Genomic DNA, 19,643 nt, shown 5'->3' on the forward strand with positions numbered 1-19,643 from the left:
TAAAGTCATTCTGAATGAAAGGCTACCAGCTGGATGACTTCAATTGAACAACTGAGAGAAGGCAAAGGCCTAAGGGTAGAAACCTGGGGACGAGGCAATCTGCTTCTCTACATGTGTTTTCCTTATCCAAGGTTCAGCTGGGAAAAGATGCAGAGGATCTGCTTCCTAATGCATCTTCTCCTCTGTCAAGGCTAGAATGGGAAAAAGTCAGTGGTGGGCTGCTGCATGGTCGCAAGGGTTCGGGTGAATCCTTAGCTCTGATCCCTGGCTGAGCCTGCCCACCTGCCTGTTCTATGCTATCCATTTATAACTTACTTTCTGACTCATTGGCTGGCCCAGCTGCATTCCGTGCCGCCCCTGCTGTTCTGACCGGAGCTGCCTGAGCTGATTGGGAGCCTGTTTGAAGCTCCGTTTCTCTCCCAAAAGGGGGCATGCGAGAGAAGTGTGTGCGCACGCTCACAACCAGAGAACCCTTTGTTAAAGAAAGTGCAGCCCACCTCTGAAAAAAGTAGTTCTGTGTGTTGAGACAGTGCCAACCTGAACTAGAATGCTCTGCTCCTAGAATAGCCATGTCTCCTTTTCCAGAGACTGGAAAGCAAGTGGGTATTTTTTCATTTCAACCCATGGAAATATTAGCATCTCGATCTCCTAGAAGAGATCAATATTGCCATCACAGATTGAATTGCTGCATTGTGTTACTATCAATTCCACAATAACACTAAGCAGTTGTATATACTGGAGAATGGGATTGCCTCATAAGACCTTTATGACCTTTTTAAGGGCAAATACTATATTAGGTTTATTTTTGTCCAGACATAAGAATATCAACCTCCTGGAAGAGGAGTGTTCAGTTTTCCATATCAATATTCTATGCTCACCTGAAAAGGGAAACAAACTTTCACAGCATAATTGGCATCTCCATGTCCAAACATTAACTAACATTAACAAGTTCATCATGAATAATATTGTACAACTGGTTACTGCTTGGTGGTTGTAATAAAATCTGAGATACAAAAAACACCATTTAAAAAAAAATCTAAAACCAATTAAATCCAAGAATTAAAAGTCTGCTTTAAAAAGTATCCTTACAAGCACTTACACCCCTTAACTAAACAGGGATTATATTCCAAAGAAATGGAGCAGCTATACAGGAGGCCTGATTCTAACTCATCATGAGATAAGACCAGAGCAACTAGTGAAACTTCTCAATGAGCAGATGGGATCATACAGAAAAAGACATTCTCTCAAGTAGTCAAAAGATATGAGGTTAAAAATATTTTGTATTAATCTAAAAACATGGAGGTCAGAAAATGACTTAGTGCAGGTGTAACATGGTCTCTTTGACTTGTTCTATACCAGTGCTTCTCAACCTGTGGGTCGGGACCCCTTTGGGGGTCGAACGACCCTTTCACAGGGGTCGCCTAAGACCATAGGAAAACACATATTTTCAATAGTCTTAGGAACAATTTTATGGTTGGGGGTCACCACAACACGAGGAACTGTATTAAAGGGTCGCGGCATTAGGAAGGTTGAGAACCACTGTTCTATACCAATGGAATATGCTATACTGCAAATTTAGATATCCCTACATAGACCATGTTACAATACTCGAGACTGGAGTTTATTGGTACATGCACAATAATTTTAAATAGTGTAATAGTGTCTTCCAGGAAGAGATGCAATTGACACAAGCAAATGTGATGAAGGGTGGGCTTGGCTATTACCTCAAATTGGATATTAGAGTTTCCACTTCAGATGTGGCCCCAGATCATGCAGCTGATTCAAGGAAAGTGTGACCCACATCCAAAAACAGATTAGGTGGATTCAGTACAACCGATAAAACTCAGCTCTAAGTTTCCTGATGTTTTCTTCTATCATGCAGATACTGAAAAGCACTGGAGACAAAATGGAGTCCTGGGGGACAATATATTAACAGCTCTCATTTCAAGAAGCAACTATATCCAAGTGACACCATTTGAAATTGCCTAAGATCGTGATGGCGAACCTATGGCACGGGTGCCACAGGTGGCATGCGGAACCATATCGGTGGGCATGCAAGCTCAACTCCGACACGCATGCATGTGCCAGGCAGCTGGTTTTCGGGCCTTCTGGGCCCACCAGAAGTCAGGAAACACAGTTTCCGGCCTCCGGAGGACATCCGGGGGGGCGGGGGCGGAAGGCTGTTTTTGCCCTCCCTAGGCTCCTAGAAAGGCTCTGGAGCCTAGGGAGAGCAAAAAATGGGCCTACCGAGCCCACCGTGCCATCACGTGCCAAAAGTGGGGGGAGTACTGGGGGGCAGGGTGCATAGAATTATGGATGTGGGCACATGTGCGTGTGACCCCACCACGCTCCCCCCACTTTTGGCACGCGATGGCAAAAAGGTTAGCCATCTCTGGCCTAAGACATAGAACTCCAAAAATGTGCCTCCTATTCCCAGAACATTTAGGTAATCTAGAAAGATACCATGGTCACGGAGATAGTTAGAAACACCCAAAGTGTCTCATTCCCCATGCCAATTCCCAAATAAAAATTATTTTACAACTAAGCTGTCACAACCCCATGGTGTGTTCTAAAGCCAGTTTGAAGTGGATCAAACTAATGTCTCTTCTAAGCAACAGATGATACTATTTTTCCTCATATTTGTTTAAATTTAATAACTATTTAAAAGTTCACTGAGTAAAGAGTAGCTTCTCAAAAAAAACCAAAAACAACAACAACAACAACCAACCAGTCTCATGAGAGACTGGTTTAGTTCAGCTCTTTAAGAAAAGTTGAAATAAAGACCTACAGACAACATACCAACCTGACAATCTCTAAGGTAAATTAGTCTGCTTTTGAGGCAATAACTCTTGAAGTATTCAAAACAACTGGTTGCTCTTTCTAAAAAGCAATAAAACTATTCTCATATTTTAATTTTTGTATTATTGGATCAATAAAAATGTACATTCTCTACATTTAAGCATGATATAAAGCTGCCCCTTGATATTTTGACAGTGGATTACCGAATTTCACTGCGGTTACATGCTGTCAGCAAAAATTAATATTTAACATTTTCTCCCTTTCCAAATCTAAGAAAAGGGCAAATTCTCATCCCCAATCTCATGGACAGCACAAACACAGAGACAGAAATGATCTCAGCCCTCCCCACACCCACACCTATTGGGAGTTGGGACACTCAACAATTTTATATATAGCAGAATTAGTTAATCAGAAGACAAAAAGTTACGTTTGCAGTCATCCTGTTTAATAACTGCTGGATATAATATGTGAAAATGATCATGTAACTTGCCATAAATCTTTGCTATCTTTAGCTTTCCAATGGGCAATTTGCTTGCCTTTTGATTAATATCTGTGAATTTGAATTATTGTGCACACTGATCAAAATCAAATTTATATGATTTAGAAAGCATCATAAATACAAAACAGCTTATTGTTTGTGCTGACTTCAATAATGATAAAAATCCAGCAGCCATAAAAAAACTTATAAACAATACTTGCCTGATTTGGATCTTATTTATATTTTGCTATTATTATTTTTATAAATAAGTCAGAATGGCGAACATGCCTAATACTTCTCCTATTTTCTCCACAACAATAATCCTATGAGGTGAGTTGGGTTGAGAGAGTGACTGGCCCAAAGTCACCCAGATGGCTTTCATGCTAAAGCAGGATTAGAATTGACAGTCTTCCTGGTTTCTAACCTGATGCCTTAATCACTAGAGCAAACTGGCTCTCTAATTTATTCTTTCCCATAAATAGGGATTTTATGGATATTAATTTTTTTTAAAAAAGAATAACAAACGAATTGGAAGACCAAGGAGATAACTATATCTCCTTAAGTTAATTAATAGGTAGATATATTTGATTACATCCCACAGTTTAGCATTAGGGATTATTTTCATCCAAAAATCACATTAGTTCTCAAACATATATAAAACTTTCCCCACCCTATGATTCCTCAGCAAAACAATGCACATCTCAGCAGTCAAATGATTACTTGATAAACTATTATTTACTACATTCATATCCTGCCTTTTTCCAAGGAACTCAAAGCTACATACATGGCATTGTATCCTTTAATTTTAATTTATACATAATCCTTTAACCTCCCTAAATAACAACCCATGAGATAAATTAGGCTAAAAAACTGATTAATCCAACATCACTCACTGAGTTTAATATTCTAGTTTATTGCAAAACTAGTGACTGTTTTACGGATAGTTCGTGTCACAGTAGGAGAAGCAATAGGGCAAAAGTCATATTCAGGCACATTAAACTCAGGTAAGGTAATTCAAACTAAGCTATGAACTTTAATTGTTCTAAGTGCTAATAAGTCAGACAGCTATACCTATAAATATTTTAGTACATTTTTGCCTCCAGAATTACACTAGTCAAAAATCTAGCAATAATTCAGTTGGCAGGCTATTCCAATGAATTACCACGTAAACTAGCAGATGAAAGTTCAATCTCAAAGTGTATGTCTGCTTTATATAACTAATTTGTCACCTCCTTAATGTATATGTACTATCTTTCAACAAGGAGTTCACAAAATATCCTTCTACCTTTTCACAAATAATTATGGCCTAATATATCCCTGGGAGAAAAGAGCAGAGGAGTGACTATACTAGACAGGTGTTCAACTGATGAAATAATTAATCTTTCTGTTTGTTTATATTCCATTTCAACTCTACAATACCCTACTACTCACAACTATCAGATTCACAAGTAGCAGGGTTTTCCCACCCCACATCTTATACTCTGGCATTCAGTAGTTTTGAGCTTACAGAAAGAAATCAGTTGCGGTCCAATATTTTATTTCACCTAAAGCAGTATACAGTAGTTGTCAACGTATGAGCTCAATTGAGCCCGGAATTTTGGTTGTAAGTCATTGTGATCATAAATTGGGTCATCATATGACCGGACTTGAGTTTACAACCATTTTTATAATACCTCTTAAGCAGGTCACCAAAGTCATTAAGCAAATCGTGTGGTTGTTAAGCTAATTACATGGTTGTAAGTCTGAATCCAGTAAATGTATGTAGTTGCTAATCATCTGAAATGTGATCATATGACTACAGGGCAGTCGTAATTTTGAGGACAGGTCTTAAGTAACTTTTTTTCAATTCTGCTATAACTTTGAACAGTCATTAAACTGCTCGTAAGTTTAAGACTACATGTAGAATGAATCCTGATTTTGTATGAATACATTAATTTTCCAATCTAATTTAACAAAACATTTCCTCTAGGATATATTAAAAGATGTTATTTGATTCATGAGGTAACCAAATACATCTCTGTTACTTAGATACCAATCTTTGTAAGTTCAATGAAACTTTCATCAGATAGAGAAATATTAAGAAAACATTTTCAACTTGGAATGATTTTTGGAGTAATTCAAATTTCCCTGTGATTTAATAAACAGAAACCTCTTAAAAAGCAAGATTAATCAATATGCAACATTTAAATTATATTTTTATCATGTACTATACATTAGTTTTCAAATGAGACTAGGAAATAACTACTAAACATGCAACAGACTGTTGCAGAAAACAAATCCCAAATACAGGTAGTCCTCAATTTATGACCGCAATTGGGACCAGAATCTCCATCACTAAGCAAGGCAGTGTGAAGCGAGTTGCTCCTAATTTTACACCTTTTTGCCATGGTTGTTCAGTGAATCATTGCATTTGTTAAGTAAATCACAAGGCTGTTAAGTGAATCTGGCTTCTCTCATTCTTGAAGCTGGCTGGGAAGATTGCAAATGGCGATCAGATGACCCTGGGACACTGCAAACATCATAAAGAGCCCAATTTTTGATCACGTGACCGTGCAGATGCTATGATGCTCATAAGTGCAAGACTTGACATAAGTTACTTTTTTCAGCGCTGTTAACCTCAAATAGTCGTTAAATGGTCAAAGACTACCTGTATAAAAGAACTGCAATTGAAAAATTGGTGTTCCAACAAACAATAGTTAATAAGTGAGCAACATTGCTGCAGTATTCTGTAAAAGTTATTTACCTCTTTGTGTTATAGGTTGTGTCCTGTGGCGTTTCTTCAAGCAAGGTCACATAGCCCAGGGTGCAAGTAAGGATAAACAGGACTGTTAAGGTGTGAGCTTCCCTGTTGACAAGGGAAAAAAATATCATCTTTTTCTGACACACTGTTTATAGTTGGCTTATTATTTTCACCAGCAGAAATGAAAGCTTTAAGTGTGCAAGTACATATGTTTGTGTGTATATATATGTGTGTGTGTGTGTGTGTGTGTGTGTGTGTGTGTATATAAGCACACAGCCCTAATATAAAATATATAGCATTTAAAAGGCAAAATAATACAAATTCACTAGTTACATATACAAGTTCAGAAGAGTCACAAATCAGTGTCTACAAAAAGAGAGTTTTACACCTTGTTTTGAAAGATCCTGAAGAAAATGCTAGTTTCCATGGGGAGAACTGTCCCGAGCTTGCAAGTACTGAAAAAGGTGTTGTTATAATAGAGTTGTTGGCTATGTTAACTCACTTAATGAGACTAATCAAGCCTGAACAACAGCTGTAGCAGAAAAATGTATGGGGTGATAATCTCAACAAGGAAAAGAATAACATCACCTTAAATTGGGCTCACAAGAGAAATACCAGCAACTGCATCAAAAATACATTTTCACTCACTCACTCACTATGTGCATTTAGAGTTGTACATTTTAAATAAGCTGAAGTTTAAAGAAATCTTCAAAAGCAGTTGATAAAACAGCAGCTGATCATTGAGGTAAAAACAGAGGGGGAAAGGTACAGTAAAAGTTTGGGGTTTTAAATTTGTCGGGGCCAAAATTATTTAATTTGATTTTATTCTATTTTTTAAATTTTGTATTGTATGTGTTTTTATTGTTTGGCTGTGCACCGCCCTGAGTCCTTCGGGAGTAGGGCGGTATAGAAATCTAATAAATGAATGAAATGAAATGAATGAAAATCCTTCAGAACCAAAACGTATTCAGAAGCTGACAAGCTGATAAAAAAGATAGGGATTGTCACAAACTGTTTTCTAGGAATCAAAAAGAAACAGAATGCTCTCAAAGCCTTCAGAGGTGCAGTTTTTTCCAAAAGCAATAGGACTTTTATATTTTTCAGATTTTACTTTATCTTTTGGGGTTTTTTTTCCAAATATCCAACCAAATGTGTTGAAAATATATTCAGAGATGACTTCTCTAACTTAAGAGGAATGATAAAAGATTCTGTCTTCTCTGTTCATTAAGTAGTATTCAATAATTTTGTCAACAACTTTCAACCTAGTAAAATACTCAGTGCCTATAAACATCACTTTAAAACCAAGCCTAAATAACAAAAAAGCCCCTTGAAGCTGTAACATCCAAACTAATTTCTGAACTTATTGCTTTTTCTACATCCCCTGCTTTTACGATGAAATGTTTTAGAAAACATAAATGCTTATACCTTCCTTTCTTTCATTTTAGCTTATCCCAATACATTCATTGTCCAACCTTGAATGTTAAATTTCATAATGATAACTGAGAAAATGTTATCTGACATTTCAGTTGATGGGAAATGGTTATTCATTCATTCCCTCAGAGAAAAACTTGAAGGAATAACAGAAGACCCATGTGGCAGCCAAGAGCCTCTGATGAAGCCTTAGAAATATGTACAACCTGTACTGGAAGGTTATACGAATGGGCTATATGTATCAATAGAACTGCACCCCCCTCAAATCCTTCCTACCTCTTCCCAACCCCAAGCTAAAGATGCCTACCCTACCCAGCAACAAATAACTGGAGATGAATTAGACTCTACCCAGACTACTAGTGGTTTTAAAACCACTTAGTGCCTAACCTGAGCAGTGCCTCCCATTCCTCACCCACACCATCAAATCTATTAAATCCTCCCCCTGGTCTCTACAGAATATCACATCCAATAGGCCTAATAGGCCAGGCCTCATTCCTGTCACCGCCTCTCACTCAGGGGCAGGAGGCATGACCAGCCCCATCCAGGCCCCCTCCAACAAAATGGTCCAAAACCCTCAATATCCTTGCTAGTCTAACTCATCCCTTCAGGCCATCAGCCACCATGATCAAATCAAATTAGTACATTCAAGTCCTGTGTCCTACACAGAGGGAAAAAACTGCCAAGATTGTTGCTGGACCATGTACCTAGCTAGTTGGTAGCTACAGGAGACATCAGTTCTCCCTCAGGACAATTGCTGACTCCTGCTCCTACTGCCACCCTCAACTCGGCATCCAAGTCCTCCAATCAGCTAGGACTCCCAGGGCCGTAGCCAACTCAGTGCAGACCACATTTTAAGAAACACTGTCCTAGACCAAACACTGATGGTTTGTGAGTTGCAATTTGACAAAAATGTCAAAAACTCCAATATGAAATTGTTGACTAATTGATAAATTATTTTATGTATTTAATGTTCAAATAAAATCACATTTTCTTCTTCTAGTGGGGGCATTACTTTACCTCTGGAAAGTTGTAATTCTGCTGTTAACTACCACTGTGAACAGTTATTGAGTTTAATTTTGTATCTATTTGAATATTATAGATGAAAAGCCTCTTCAAAAGAAACTCTTAGTGTATATATTCTATGAGTGATGATGAAAAGTAGATTGCAACACCTACATTAATATTATCACCTGCGTCTACAATCTAAGCAGAAAAGGGAAAATGCTATGCATTCAGGTAAAAGCATAGACTTTCATTCCTGATATTTCATAACCATACTTAGAGAGGCGATAATAGGAACAGTCTTGCTTCTTCAAATATAAATACAACATGAATGAAGCATTAGTTAGAAGACAGCCTCTTCTATTCCATGGACATTTAGATCAAATATTTACTCCCCCCTCCCCCACTTGAAATGGAAGATAGCATTATAATTAGATTGTATTTCATGAACTGGAGTTTATTTCAAATGTGTCTATTATTAGTCTTTAAAGAGTTTCTCCTTTTTATTTCAATAAACATTAACACCTACATATTTTCTTAAAGTCATTCTTTACATCTGTAATTATATACCGGTAATCAGTATTATAAATTAGCTTGGAGCCTAGCTTCTTACAGGACTGCTTTCTCCAACTTGAGTAAGCCCATCTATTACATTCTTCCCATGAGAAGCTTTTGGTCATACATCACTTTTGTTAAGTACTGGCAGCCGCCCCCAACTGTTTTGGTACCAAAGACCAGTTTCGTGGGAGACAATTTTTCCATGGACCCAGGGTGTGTGTGTGTGTCGGGGGAGGGGGGATGGTTTCAATTTTGCTCACTCGCCCGCCACTCACCTTCAGCTGTGAGGCCCGGCCCCTACCAGGCCACAGAGTGGTACCAGTCCATGGCCTGGGGGATGGGGATCCCTGCTGTAAGGGGAATGGAGCCAGGAGAGATTGCTTCTCAGTTGCTATTCAGGTCTTATGGGATACAATTTCCTTAGAATTAAAGCTTATTCCATCTCTTATAATGTTCTGGAAGCTATTGAAGATCTTTTTTTTCTGAAAAGCATTTGGTTGAATAGTTTGTTACCACATTTAATTACATTAATTTAATTTTTTAAATTACTTAATTTGGTTTTCCTATGATTTGTTTTATTATTTTATTATTGTTACCCTTAGTGAGGTACAAGGGACCAGAAATGACACAAGGAGTTGATCAGAGTGGTACGTTTATTGCTACTCGCCTATTGACAGGAATCTCGCCAGAATAATATACTTACCACAGGAACTACTAGAGAAGCACTTCAAATTTAGGGAGGACTTCAGCTCCAGATTCCACCACACCATTATATTGTTGTGACTTAGTTATTGTTTATTTTATTTCTATCTATCATAGATGCTTTAACTAAAATGATTGCTTCTGTTGTGTAAACTGCTAAGCATCTGTAGTGATTTGATGGTAAATAGAATTAATTGCATCAGCTATAAAAATTAGCAAAAAAATTAAGGGAGCTTTTGCTAGTTTATGGCAACATTTAAAGATATTTTAATTGCAATCAATAAATTATTCCACTAAAGTACTCCAGTTTACTAGCATGAAGTAAATTAGATCTTTACTATTGTACTTGCTTTTTCCACAATGACCATAACTCTAACTACTAAAAATGTAAGAACATCCATTTTTAAATGTTTTGCCAAATATAAGAGTAACTAAGAATACATAGGAACATCAAAAATAAGAGACACAAATGGAAACTTCTTTGAAATAGAACTTAACCTACGAGGGGAAAAAATGTAACACAATGTACACTTATTTCCAAGATGAATAATTACAATATTATGAAGTGTTGCAAAAAACAAAACAAAACAACAGCTTAGCAGAAGTTTATAAACTGAGTACTATTGGAAGAACTGGCAATTTCACCCACACTCCGTTTAAAACATGGCATAACCCAAAATATCAGTAAGATCCAGTTACTAGATCACTATTTTTGTACCACAGTTGTTCCTAATGTACTCTCTAAAGTGCTTCCTGGACCTATGATGAAATATGGTGTTCCCTAAATTGCAGAGCACTGAATACTGGGACAGTGAATTCTCAGGTACTATGTTGGAATGCAACAACTTCTAGGAAGCTAACTGCGCTCTAAATTTGTTGCTGAGTATCAATGTATCCCTCTTGCTGCCAAGTTCACAAAGTTCAAGTCATACAAAGCCAGTTCACGTTTTTCTCTTTGCCAAGGTTTTTATTTTTATTTTTTGCACAGCCAAATAATTTTTCCCCTGCAATATCAAACATTTTTTTAAGTCTACAACTATTTTGTTTTCTTCTCTGTCAATGGCACAGATAGGTAAACACAGTTAGGTGGGAAATACAGCACAACAGCATAATCTACACAGATTTCTGCCTTTCTAATTAGAGGAAGAATATTCTGGATGCAGTCCGTATAGCCAATGCCCAGATATGTGATTGACATAAATTATTTATTGTAAAATTCAAGGTTGCTTTTTATTTAAGGACCTACAAGTACAGTTGTAAACACTATTTTTAACCAATGGAGATGTCACTAATGTCATTTTTTTTATGGGCAACAAGGAATTTAAAACATCAGCTAAAATAAAAGCTGTAAGGAAAAAATAGCAGAAATTTACTATGGCTCACTCAGCTGTTATTAACTCATGTAGTGTTCTTATGCACTTTCTTCAGGGATTATTTTAAAATAATAAAGTTCCTTTGTCAATCTTTTCTTTTGGTATAGTTCCATTTGCATGCTCTATCAGCAATAAGCATTCTATACCACTTTCTAATGCTGCTAAAGTACAAAATGATTTTACAATCTTCTCCCATTGCTTTCTAAAAATAGACAATTAATGTACAAAATCTGTACAAACTGGGTAAGTGCCAGAATAATATGAAAGAATTTGGAGAACTAACAGAAACTATTAAAAAAGGACAAAGAATATAAAAAGATATTTCCTTTTCTCTAACAATCCAGGAAAACATAGGTAGCCCTTAATTTATGACCATAATGGAGCTTGCCCATTATGGTCATAAGTTGTGACAGTCGTAAAGCGGGTCACCCACATGACCAATCTGACTTAATGACCTTTTTTGTGGTGGTCAGTAAGCAAATCATCACAGTCAAGTCAACTCATTGTTCACTATGGGGTGTTTTTGGCGAAAACTAGAAGTGCCAGTTTTCGGCAAAAATGTTGTAAACTGTGGTCAGATAACTGCGGGATCCTGCAAACAGCCATAAATTTGGGCCAGTTGCCGAATGCCTGAAATGCAGTCATGTGACCACAAACTGGAGAGCAGATATCAGAACTTTGGAACTAATACCATATGGGGGGGGTGTCCATCGTAATTTTGAAGAGACACAAAGTGACCGTTTGTAAGTCAAGGACTACCAGTATTCTGAAAAAAGAAAGGTATGAATTTAAGCATAGTTAAGGAATGCAGTCCAAGTGCCCCTTTATTGATGCAGATTAAATTGGCTTATTTCCCCAAGCTTTTATTATATGTTGCAATATCTATTTATAAACTGAAGAGAAACAGAAAAATGACCACAGAAAAAGACTTAGTTGTCCAAGTCTGCCTTTTGAGTTTGTTTTCTTTTTTCTCTCTTTCTTTATTTGTTGTTTTTATTAAATTTTATTTTGTTGTTTTATTTTCTGTTTTTGTCAGATGATGGACATGTGTTTATCCCCAAAATGTTTAAACTCAGTTACTGATGTTGACCCACTATCTCCACTGATTTCTAATCTTAACAGATTCAGCAGCAAGGCATCAGATAAAAAGAAGAAGGAAAATTGTGAAAATAGTCTACAAAGCAATCTTAATCAGTTTTCCTGATTAAACTGGTCTTTAGCAGAGTTATGTTCAATAACAGGATATACATACTATATGCTTTGGATCTATAACATTTAACTGGGTAAAAGTGTACATCTTTTTTTTCAACCAGCGTACCTCAAATGTGCTAACTTCCGGAATGTATCCAAAATCTGGGACCCTTGATTCCCCTGGAATTGAACTTCGGCAAACTTTATCAAACATTTTATGACATAAAAATTATCATAAAGCATCTTATGGCATAATACCAAGCGTCATAAAATATTTCCCATGGTCAACTTCTGATGTTTGACTGTGCTATATTGTATGTATGTATGTATGTACGTACGTATGTATGTATGTATATGGGCTACTTTCAAAGCAGATACATCTCTGAATATCTCCCTGAATGTTTAAGAACTTTTCCAATACCTTAGCAGCTCTGCCATTGTCAAAGGCATTGGAGAATCTGGAAATGAAATATCTCCAAAAGGATGACCCTTGCCTAGTTAGTAACTGTAAACTTGTTTACATGTGTGATAGCAAGTGATGAAAAATCGCATCCGAGACAGCAATAGCCATGGAGCCAAGTCAGCACAAAGAGCAGGGGAGGAGCAAGTTAGAAAGGTCTGTCCTGAAACTAAGAACGTGCTGTACCATCTCTTTCAGAGGACACACATACACACAGCTATCAAAGATCAACTTAGATGTAAATAGAAGCCAGTGCTACCTCTAAATTCTTATCCAACCCTCGCCTCTTCTACTGCTGCTGCTGCTGCTGCTGTCACCTTCAGCATCAGCGCCCAGCAACCTTCCCCTCCAGATTCAGCCACTCTCTGGGCGCCCTTATTTTTATGCACAGGCTCCAGAGGCACCTAAGCGCTCGTTCTGCCTGCAGAGTGACCAGGCAGGCCGGCAGGCAGGCAGGCAGGCAGGCAGGCAGAAGGGGAGCTCAGGCAAGCACGGTCGCCCCTCTCACCAGAAGAAGGTGTTGGTCCCGTCGTCGTACACTTCGGACTCGGTGCTGCGCCGGTCGCCATGAGTGACGACAGCGGCGTCTGGTGCTGCTGCTGCCGCCGATGCAGCTGCTGCCACTGGCGGCGAGTCCCCGCGCGGCCCCTCTCCAACAGGCAGAGAAGCGCCGTTGGGGGGCGGCGGCGGCGGCGGCGGCAGCGAAGACGGCGGCTGCCCTTCCTCCAGTGCCGCTTTGCCGGAGGCGCCTCCGTGACTCCTCCGCTCCCCGCGCCTCATCACGAGAGCGACCTCGACTAGCGAGCTTAAGCGATGCTCGGCGCGCGCCCTGCCGATCCCTCCGCCGGCCCCATGCGAAGCGCCGAAGAAGAACCAACACAGCAGCTCTTGTTCAAGCGCCTTTTCAGCACTCGCTCGTGACCCTGCGTTGGACGAGGTTGAGGGGCGGGACTCCTCTCGGAGGAGACGTGAGCGGCTAAGGCCTGTGGGGCGCATGCGCATTCCGAACCCCTGTTATATTCTCTCTGCGTCCCCCCCCCCACTCTCCCCTTTTTCTTGGCTCGTGAAGGCACCGTCCAGCAAAGCTTCGGAGGCGGGAGCGTTGGCAGGACAAGCTTCTAGCGTAGACAATGGAAGTTCAGTTGCAGCAAGCCAACGCAGGGAGGTTTACATGGAGAAGGAGGACGTCGGGATGGAGCGTTTCCCAATGATTGGTTGGCTGACGAAACATTTTCAGATAGTTGAGGGCTTTGTTGGTGGATTCGGTACGGCTAGTTTAGGTTAATACGTGCGTTAAGTAAATCCAGGTATAAAAGTGCAGTAAATGCATTATACAGAGGGTTACTGTGTCTAAACACAGAAAATATACTAAAAATTGCAGCTTAGTTTTAAAAAAAAAAAAGACGGAGAAAAGGGGGGAGAGTGTATGTTCCTGTCGTCGAAGAATAGTAGCCAGGGAGCCAGCATTTCAAACGAGCCTTTATTGGTCCCATGCCTAATTTAAAAAACTCTTTGCAAATGATTTCAAGTTTTTGGAAAGAGCGATTTACTCCCCTCCCCCCCCTTACACAACAACCTCTGAGCTGAGGAAAGAAAGAGATCTGTGTCATTGGACTAGTAGTTGGGTGAAAGTAAAAACAAACAAAAAAAAAACCCAGCAAAACTATTTTAGAATTAGAAGTTATAGTAGAATAATTGCACCAATGATCCCGAGAATCCCTGTGCTTTTCACTGCCTTGTAATAGGGAGAAATACAGCTGATGATTATCTTTTTACCCTCTTTCTGAACTAGAGCAGGGCTATATGTTTCAGTTTCTGTCCACCTGCAATATATCCAGCACAGAGTACTGTGAAATCTCCAAGACCACCATATTTATTGTGGCATAAACCACAATAAAAGACTCCTATTTTTATTGGGTAGCTTGTATGTAACACATCCTGCTGTATAATTATGGTAATGTTCACATTCAGTGCTGATTTTCCAGCAAGATTAGATTGTTAGCATTTTTAGGATGTAACTCTAGAATATTTGGTCAAAAATAAATCAATTTGAGCCCAATATAATTTACTTCTGAGCAAATATCCATATGGTTGCATTAGATCACATTGCATGTAAATTCATTTGAGGCCTGTGATGCCTAGTATTGAGTAAGCACCTGTGGCTATTATAGTAATTTGTTTATTCTAATATATAATTGGTTACATCTATTGTTTTGTTAATTTGTTATCTGTACAGGTTTTGTATTTTGAGTTGTGGGTTTTCTTTTAAATTGCTGTGGGTTGCCAGTTTGGGTGAGAAACAAATATGATAAACAAATTCTACTTTAACACTTTTAAGAAAATATTGTTAGGATGGTATTAACTATGTGATGTCCATGATTCATGCATTTCAGTCAGGGTAATTGTACATTGCTGGCTTACAGTTGGAAGACATTATTGCTCCAACTAGATTGATTGTTTGTTCATGTATTATATTTTCCTTAATTACAGTGCCCATGGATGTTTTATTTTCACATACAGTTATGAGTTGCAGCACTGGGGTAGTTTAGAAATCAAATACATAAAAATTAGTTAGTCAAGTCCAATCCCCTGCTCTGCAGATGCTCACTTTTAGATTACAACTTGATTCCTGTTGACATGGACAGGTCCATGCAATGGGAGTTGTCACTGCCTTCTTCCAAAACTTTTTGACTTCTCAGTCTGGTGGCCTACAGTACTGGAATTTCCTTGTTGTCTCCCACCCAAATATTAATCAGTTCCTGCTTCCAATCCCAGACAAGATTGACCTGGGACTCTTCCTCTGTACAGGAATATACACTAAAACTACTACAACAGAAGTTTATTTGTACAGTTCCAATGAATGGAAAATCACTACCTCCCTGGCTAACGTATTCCATCATGGGACTATTATTTTTCAGAACTTTTTTTCCTGCCATTCCTCATATTGCCTAAAGGGGTGACAAGAACTTGTGACTTGTGATGTAACATAGTTTCACTATTTGATGAATACTGTTGCATTCCAACGTTATTTTCAGTCCTGTCTCATACAGGACTTGATTTCCCTTGTTCATTCTTGCTGTCTCTATTCTGAATCTGTTCCAATTTCTCTGAATCCTTAATGTATGCTGGGAACTGAACATAAGCATTCAAGAACAAAGTGGAACAATAGGTTTTTGTGGTTTAGAAGCCATGTCTAGTGGTGATGTCCAAAATTTCATTTGCTGTTTTTGCAGATGTACTACTGGTTCATATTCAGTCAGAAATAAATTACTATGTGACTTGTTTTTCATAAGTTTTATTATCAAGCCTTCTACTTCCACCTCCATCAGGGCCACCCAATCCTGCTAGATCACAGGGAAAATTGTTGCCAAATGATTCTGACACATCATAGATACATCACAAGAATCAAATATCTTCAATAAACTTCATTGCCACTTTGAAGAAGCAGGATAGAAAGCAGATTGAAGCTTTTGAGCTTGATGTTGGAGAAGCCCTGAGAAAACATGGATAGCCAAGAAAACGTATAGAAAAAAAAAATCAATTCAGATTTCTCACTCAAGGGACAAATAACCGGGCTCAAATCACCAATTTTGGACACATACAAATATTTGATTAATGAGAGTATTAAGATACATAGTTGGAAGAAGGGTCAAGTTGGAGACAAATGATCCTAGAGAAGGTCTAGCTATGTGGTTGCTAATACTCCACACTGACGAATAGCCACATAACTGCTAAGCCAGGTAGCCCTTCATATCTTATGGGTATAATACTTTCTAAGCAGAAAATTTTACATTTTATCTCATTTAAAGCCCATTTCTCTGTCAATTTGAATTATATTTGAATTTTATTTACATCTTATGAAATATTAAGTATTTCATAATTTGTATTTGTAATTCACAAGTTAATTCTATTACCCCATCTAGTCGCTTTCAAATAGATAAAAACATTAATGTTCAATTGTGTTTGCTTTTCTTCACATATTGTGCTAAGCCACAATTTTATTAATCGTGTTTTGTTAGGTCAGAGTGGTTAGGCTCATAAATAATATTAGGCCTCAAATGAGTTACAATATATTCTGTCTTAGTACAATATGTAAAGTTAGCCATGTACTTAACAAAGTGAAGTTTGTTTTTGCTGGCTGCTCCTTTATGGTTTGAGTATGAGTTTTGTTTATTCATCAGCACAAATTGGTCTTCCCTTCCCAGGATCATTCCAGGGAAAGCCAAAGCTTCTTGAAATTCTGAACATACATTATTTTATAGGTAGTACTCCAAGTGCTATATTTTTGTTGGAAGGTTTAGATCAGTGGTCTCCAACCTTTTTGGCTTTGCAGATTGGCGGGGGGAGGGGGGAAGGGATGGTTCTGCATGAGAGGTGGGCATGCACATCTATGTGTGCAGTGCTATTTGCATGAACAGGAAGCATGTGTGCCTGCCACTCAAATGGAGCTGCACAGGTCACAAATGAAGCTCACATTCAGAATGGTAGTGGGTTGCATTCCGAGGGTTAGGGACCCCTGGTTTAGATGGAGTTAATCAGTTCAACTAAATTCATCTTTTCCCTGCCTTTGTCCTGTATTTCATGATTGCAGGTTATTCATCTAGCCTTGGCAATGTAGTCCTTGCTTTTATTTTATTTTTTTGCTGTTTGCAAATAAATTTGAAGTGCCTGGCAAAATACTGAACCTATCTATGCAGGTAGCAGGAGCATGTCACTAGACTTCAATCAAGAAGTATATTGTGAAGCATTACTAAAGCTTTTTTTTAGTAATGCTAAAAAAAGGCAGCTTCTTCAACTTTACCAATGCAGACAACTATATAAGCTGGAAGAAATATTTTTTTCTACTCCCCAATTAATAGGATAGTCTTAAAAAAAACATTGGAAAATTTTCTAACAATTCGCTTTCTACATTAGCCTGTAAATATTTAAGGTTACATGCACTATTTCATTTCATATTCTTATCAACTTACATACCTAAATGCAAAGCTTGTTTGCCAGAGCTGAAAGACTTGCTTAATGTACCACGGCAATCATTACTATCATTCTTGTGTTCCAAAAATTTATCTTGGTAATGTATTGCAGATTCACTAAGAATGCATTGTTGTTATATTTATCTTGCTCATCCATTCTGAAATTATAGAATTCAGGTACGGATCACAGTTCCAAAGGTATAGTACTATATAAAAAAGTTAATATAAACATTGGTTCTCACCGGGAAGTGTCTTGGCACCCATCTCTCATTTAGCAGTCTTATCTAAATCATGTTGAAATGAGAGTCTCTCCACAAATGTTGATTTTGGAATTGGTTTTTAAAAGCTTTAGCATCCAGTTCTCAATTATGCACAGTCAAGTACAATACTGAATTAATCATTACACTAAGTACATTGAAAAGTTGATCCATTGCCAAATGGAAGTTCATGGATGCTCTAGGAGTTTTCACAATATGAATATATACTCATCTTGATACTTGTATTGCCGGGTTTTCAGATTCCTTGTAATCCAGAATATCACAACTATAATTTTATCAAAAGGAAAAAAGTGAATATTGGGATCATGGGGGTTCAAGCTATAGAATGCTTTGAATTGCAGAGTGATGGGTGCCTGGAGGCAAATGCCTATTTCTAAAAATGAATATTAACATTTTAGGAAACAAATATTTAGAACAGTAAAATATACTTATTTTTTTCTTCTGATTATGCACTTCACCAACTTAAAACCAGCAAATTTTGATTTTTTTTCTTGTTAAAGGCCAAAATATTGGCAAATTTTGCCCCATCTAGAATATTCTGTTCAAAAGTCCATGATGACTATATTGTCAAGGACTCATAGCCAAAAAATGATGTAAGGCCATTGCCAGAAATAAGGATTGTCCCAGGAAGGCTAAACTACAGATCTACATCCTAGGACACTGAAGAAACTAGCATAGGTGATTGCAGAACTGTCAGCTTTAATTTTTGAGAATTCATGGAATTCTGGTAATGTTTCAGAAGTCTAAAGGGGTGCAAAAATTGTCCCATTTTCAAACAAGGGAAAAAAGAGGTCCTTTTTAAATAGTGTAATTGTGAACACTTGGCTAAGAATACAAGTCAGCATAGGTTTGTGACAAATAAGTCATGCCAATTAACCTTTTTTGGGGGGGGGAACAATGACCGGTACTTGCCTAGTAAATCCAAGGAATGCTGAACATAGTGTACAGCAAAGCATTTGACAAAGTGTTTTGTCAAAAGTGTTTTTTAAATAGCAATTTTATTAAGAGATACAGTTAAGATAAAAAATTAATACAATATTAATTTGATTTTTTTTAAATCAAAGAAAAATAGCACAGAAAAGAAAAAAGAAAACCAATTAGCAAAGGAAGTATCTTTCAGAGATGCTGAATGTGAAGGAAGATGGTTATTCTCTTGTAGCTTGCAGCTTGGCCAAAAGCACAGTAGGTGGTGCTGTAAGATAATTCAGTCCAAAAAACATCCACACTTAACCTACAAACCTTAGTCTCAGCGTCTGGAAACTAGAATTATTATGGGTATTTCTTTATTCTATCTATCCCACTGCATTTCTAGCTGTCATCCATTCCAGACCATATCTATGATTCACTGTTTGAGTTTACATATCCTAAACCATGTTTGTTTAAGGCCTGGATTGTTGAATAAGCAACGAAGTTGAGTCCACAGTTCACATTAAGACAAAACCAACAACCCATTCTGATTCAAGAATGTGAATCCAGACTGAAGGAAGCTTCTTACCAAATTTTCCAACAACTTTTATAATTATAAGAAGCTGCTTCTACAATAGACTAGTGCTTGTTTCCCTACATTTTCTGAATTTGAACATTTGCATCCGCAATAATAATAGGAGCAAGCAATAGATCATCATCTGCTAGTCATACTATTTTCTATTGTTTATGAAAAA

General features: G+C 37.9%; 1 protein-coding gene across 1 annotated transcript in view; it reads right to left on the reverse strand.

Annotated features, from left to right (window-relative positions):
• Positions 1 to 16,265, reverse strand: part of PTDSS2 (phosphatidylserine synthase 2) — a 43,646-nt gene extending 27,381 nt beyond the window's left edge. The window contains exons 1-2 of the mRNA XM_087881234.1: positions 13,243 to 16,265; positions 6,021 to 6,122 (exon numbers count right to left, since the gene is read on the reverse strand). Of these exons, the coding sequence (XP_087737360.1) occupies positions 6,021 to 6,122; positions 13,243 to 13,736 (596 nt within the window). The 5' untranslated portion in view covers positions 13,737 to 16,265. The remainder of the gene's footprint in view (positions 1 to 6,020; positions 6,123 to 13,242) is intronic.
• Positions 16,266 to 19,643: the final 3,378 nt, after the last annotated feature.

Source organism: Pantherophis guttatus, chromosome 1, assembly GCF_059756535.1.
Source record: "Pantherophis guttatus breed Tessera chromosome 1, ASM5975653v1, whole genome shotgun sequence".
Lineage (NCBI taxonomy): Eukaryota > Metazoa > Chordata > Lepidosauria > Squamata > Colubridae > Pantherophis > Pantherophis guttatus.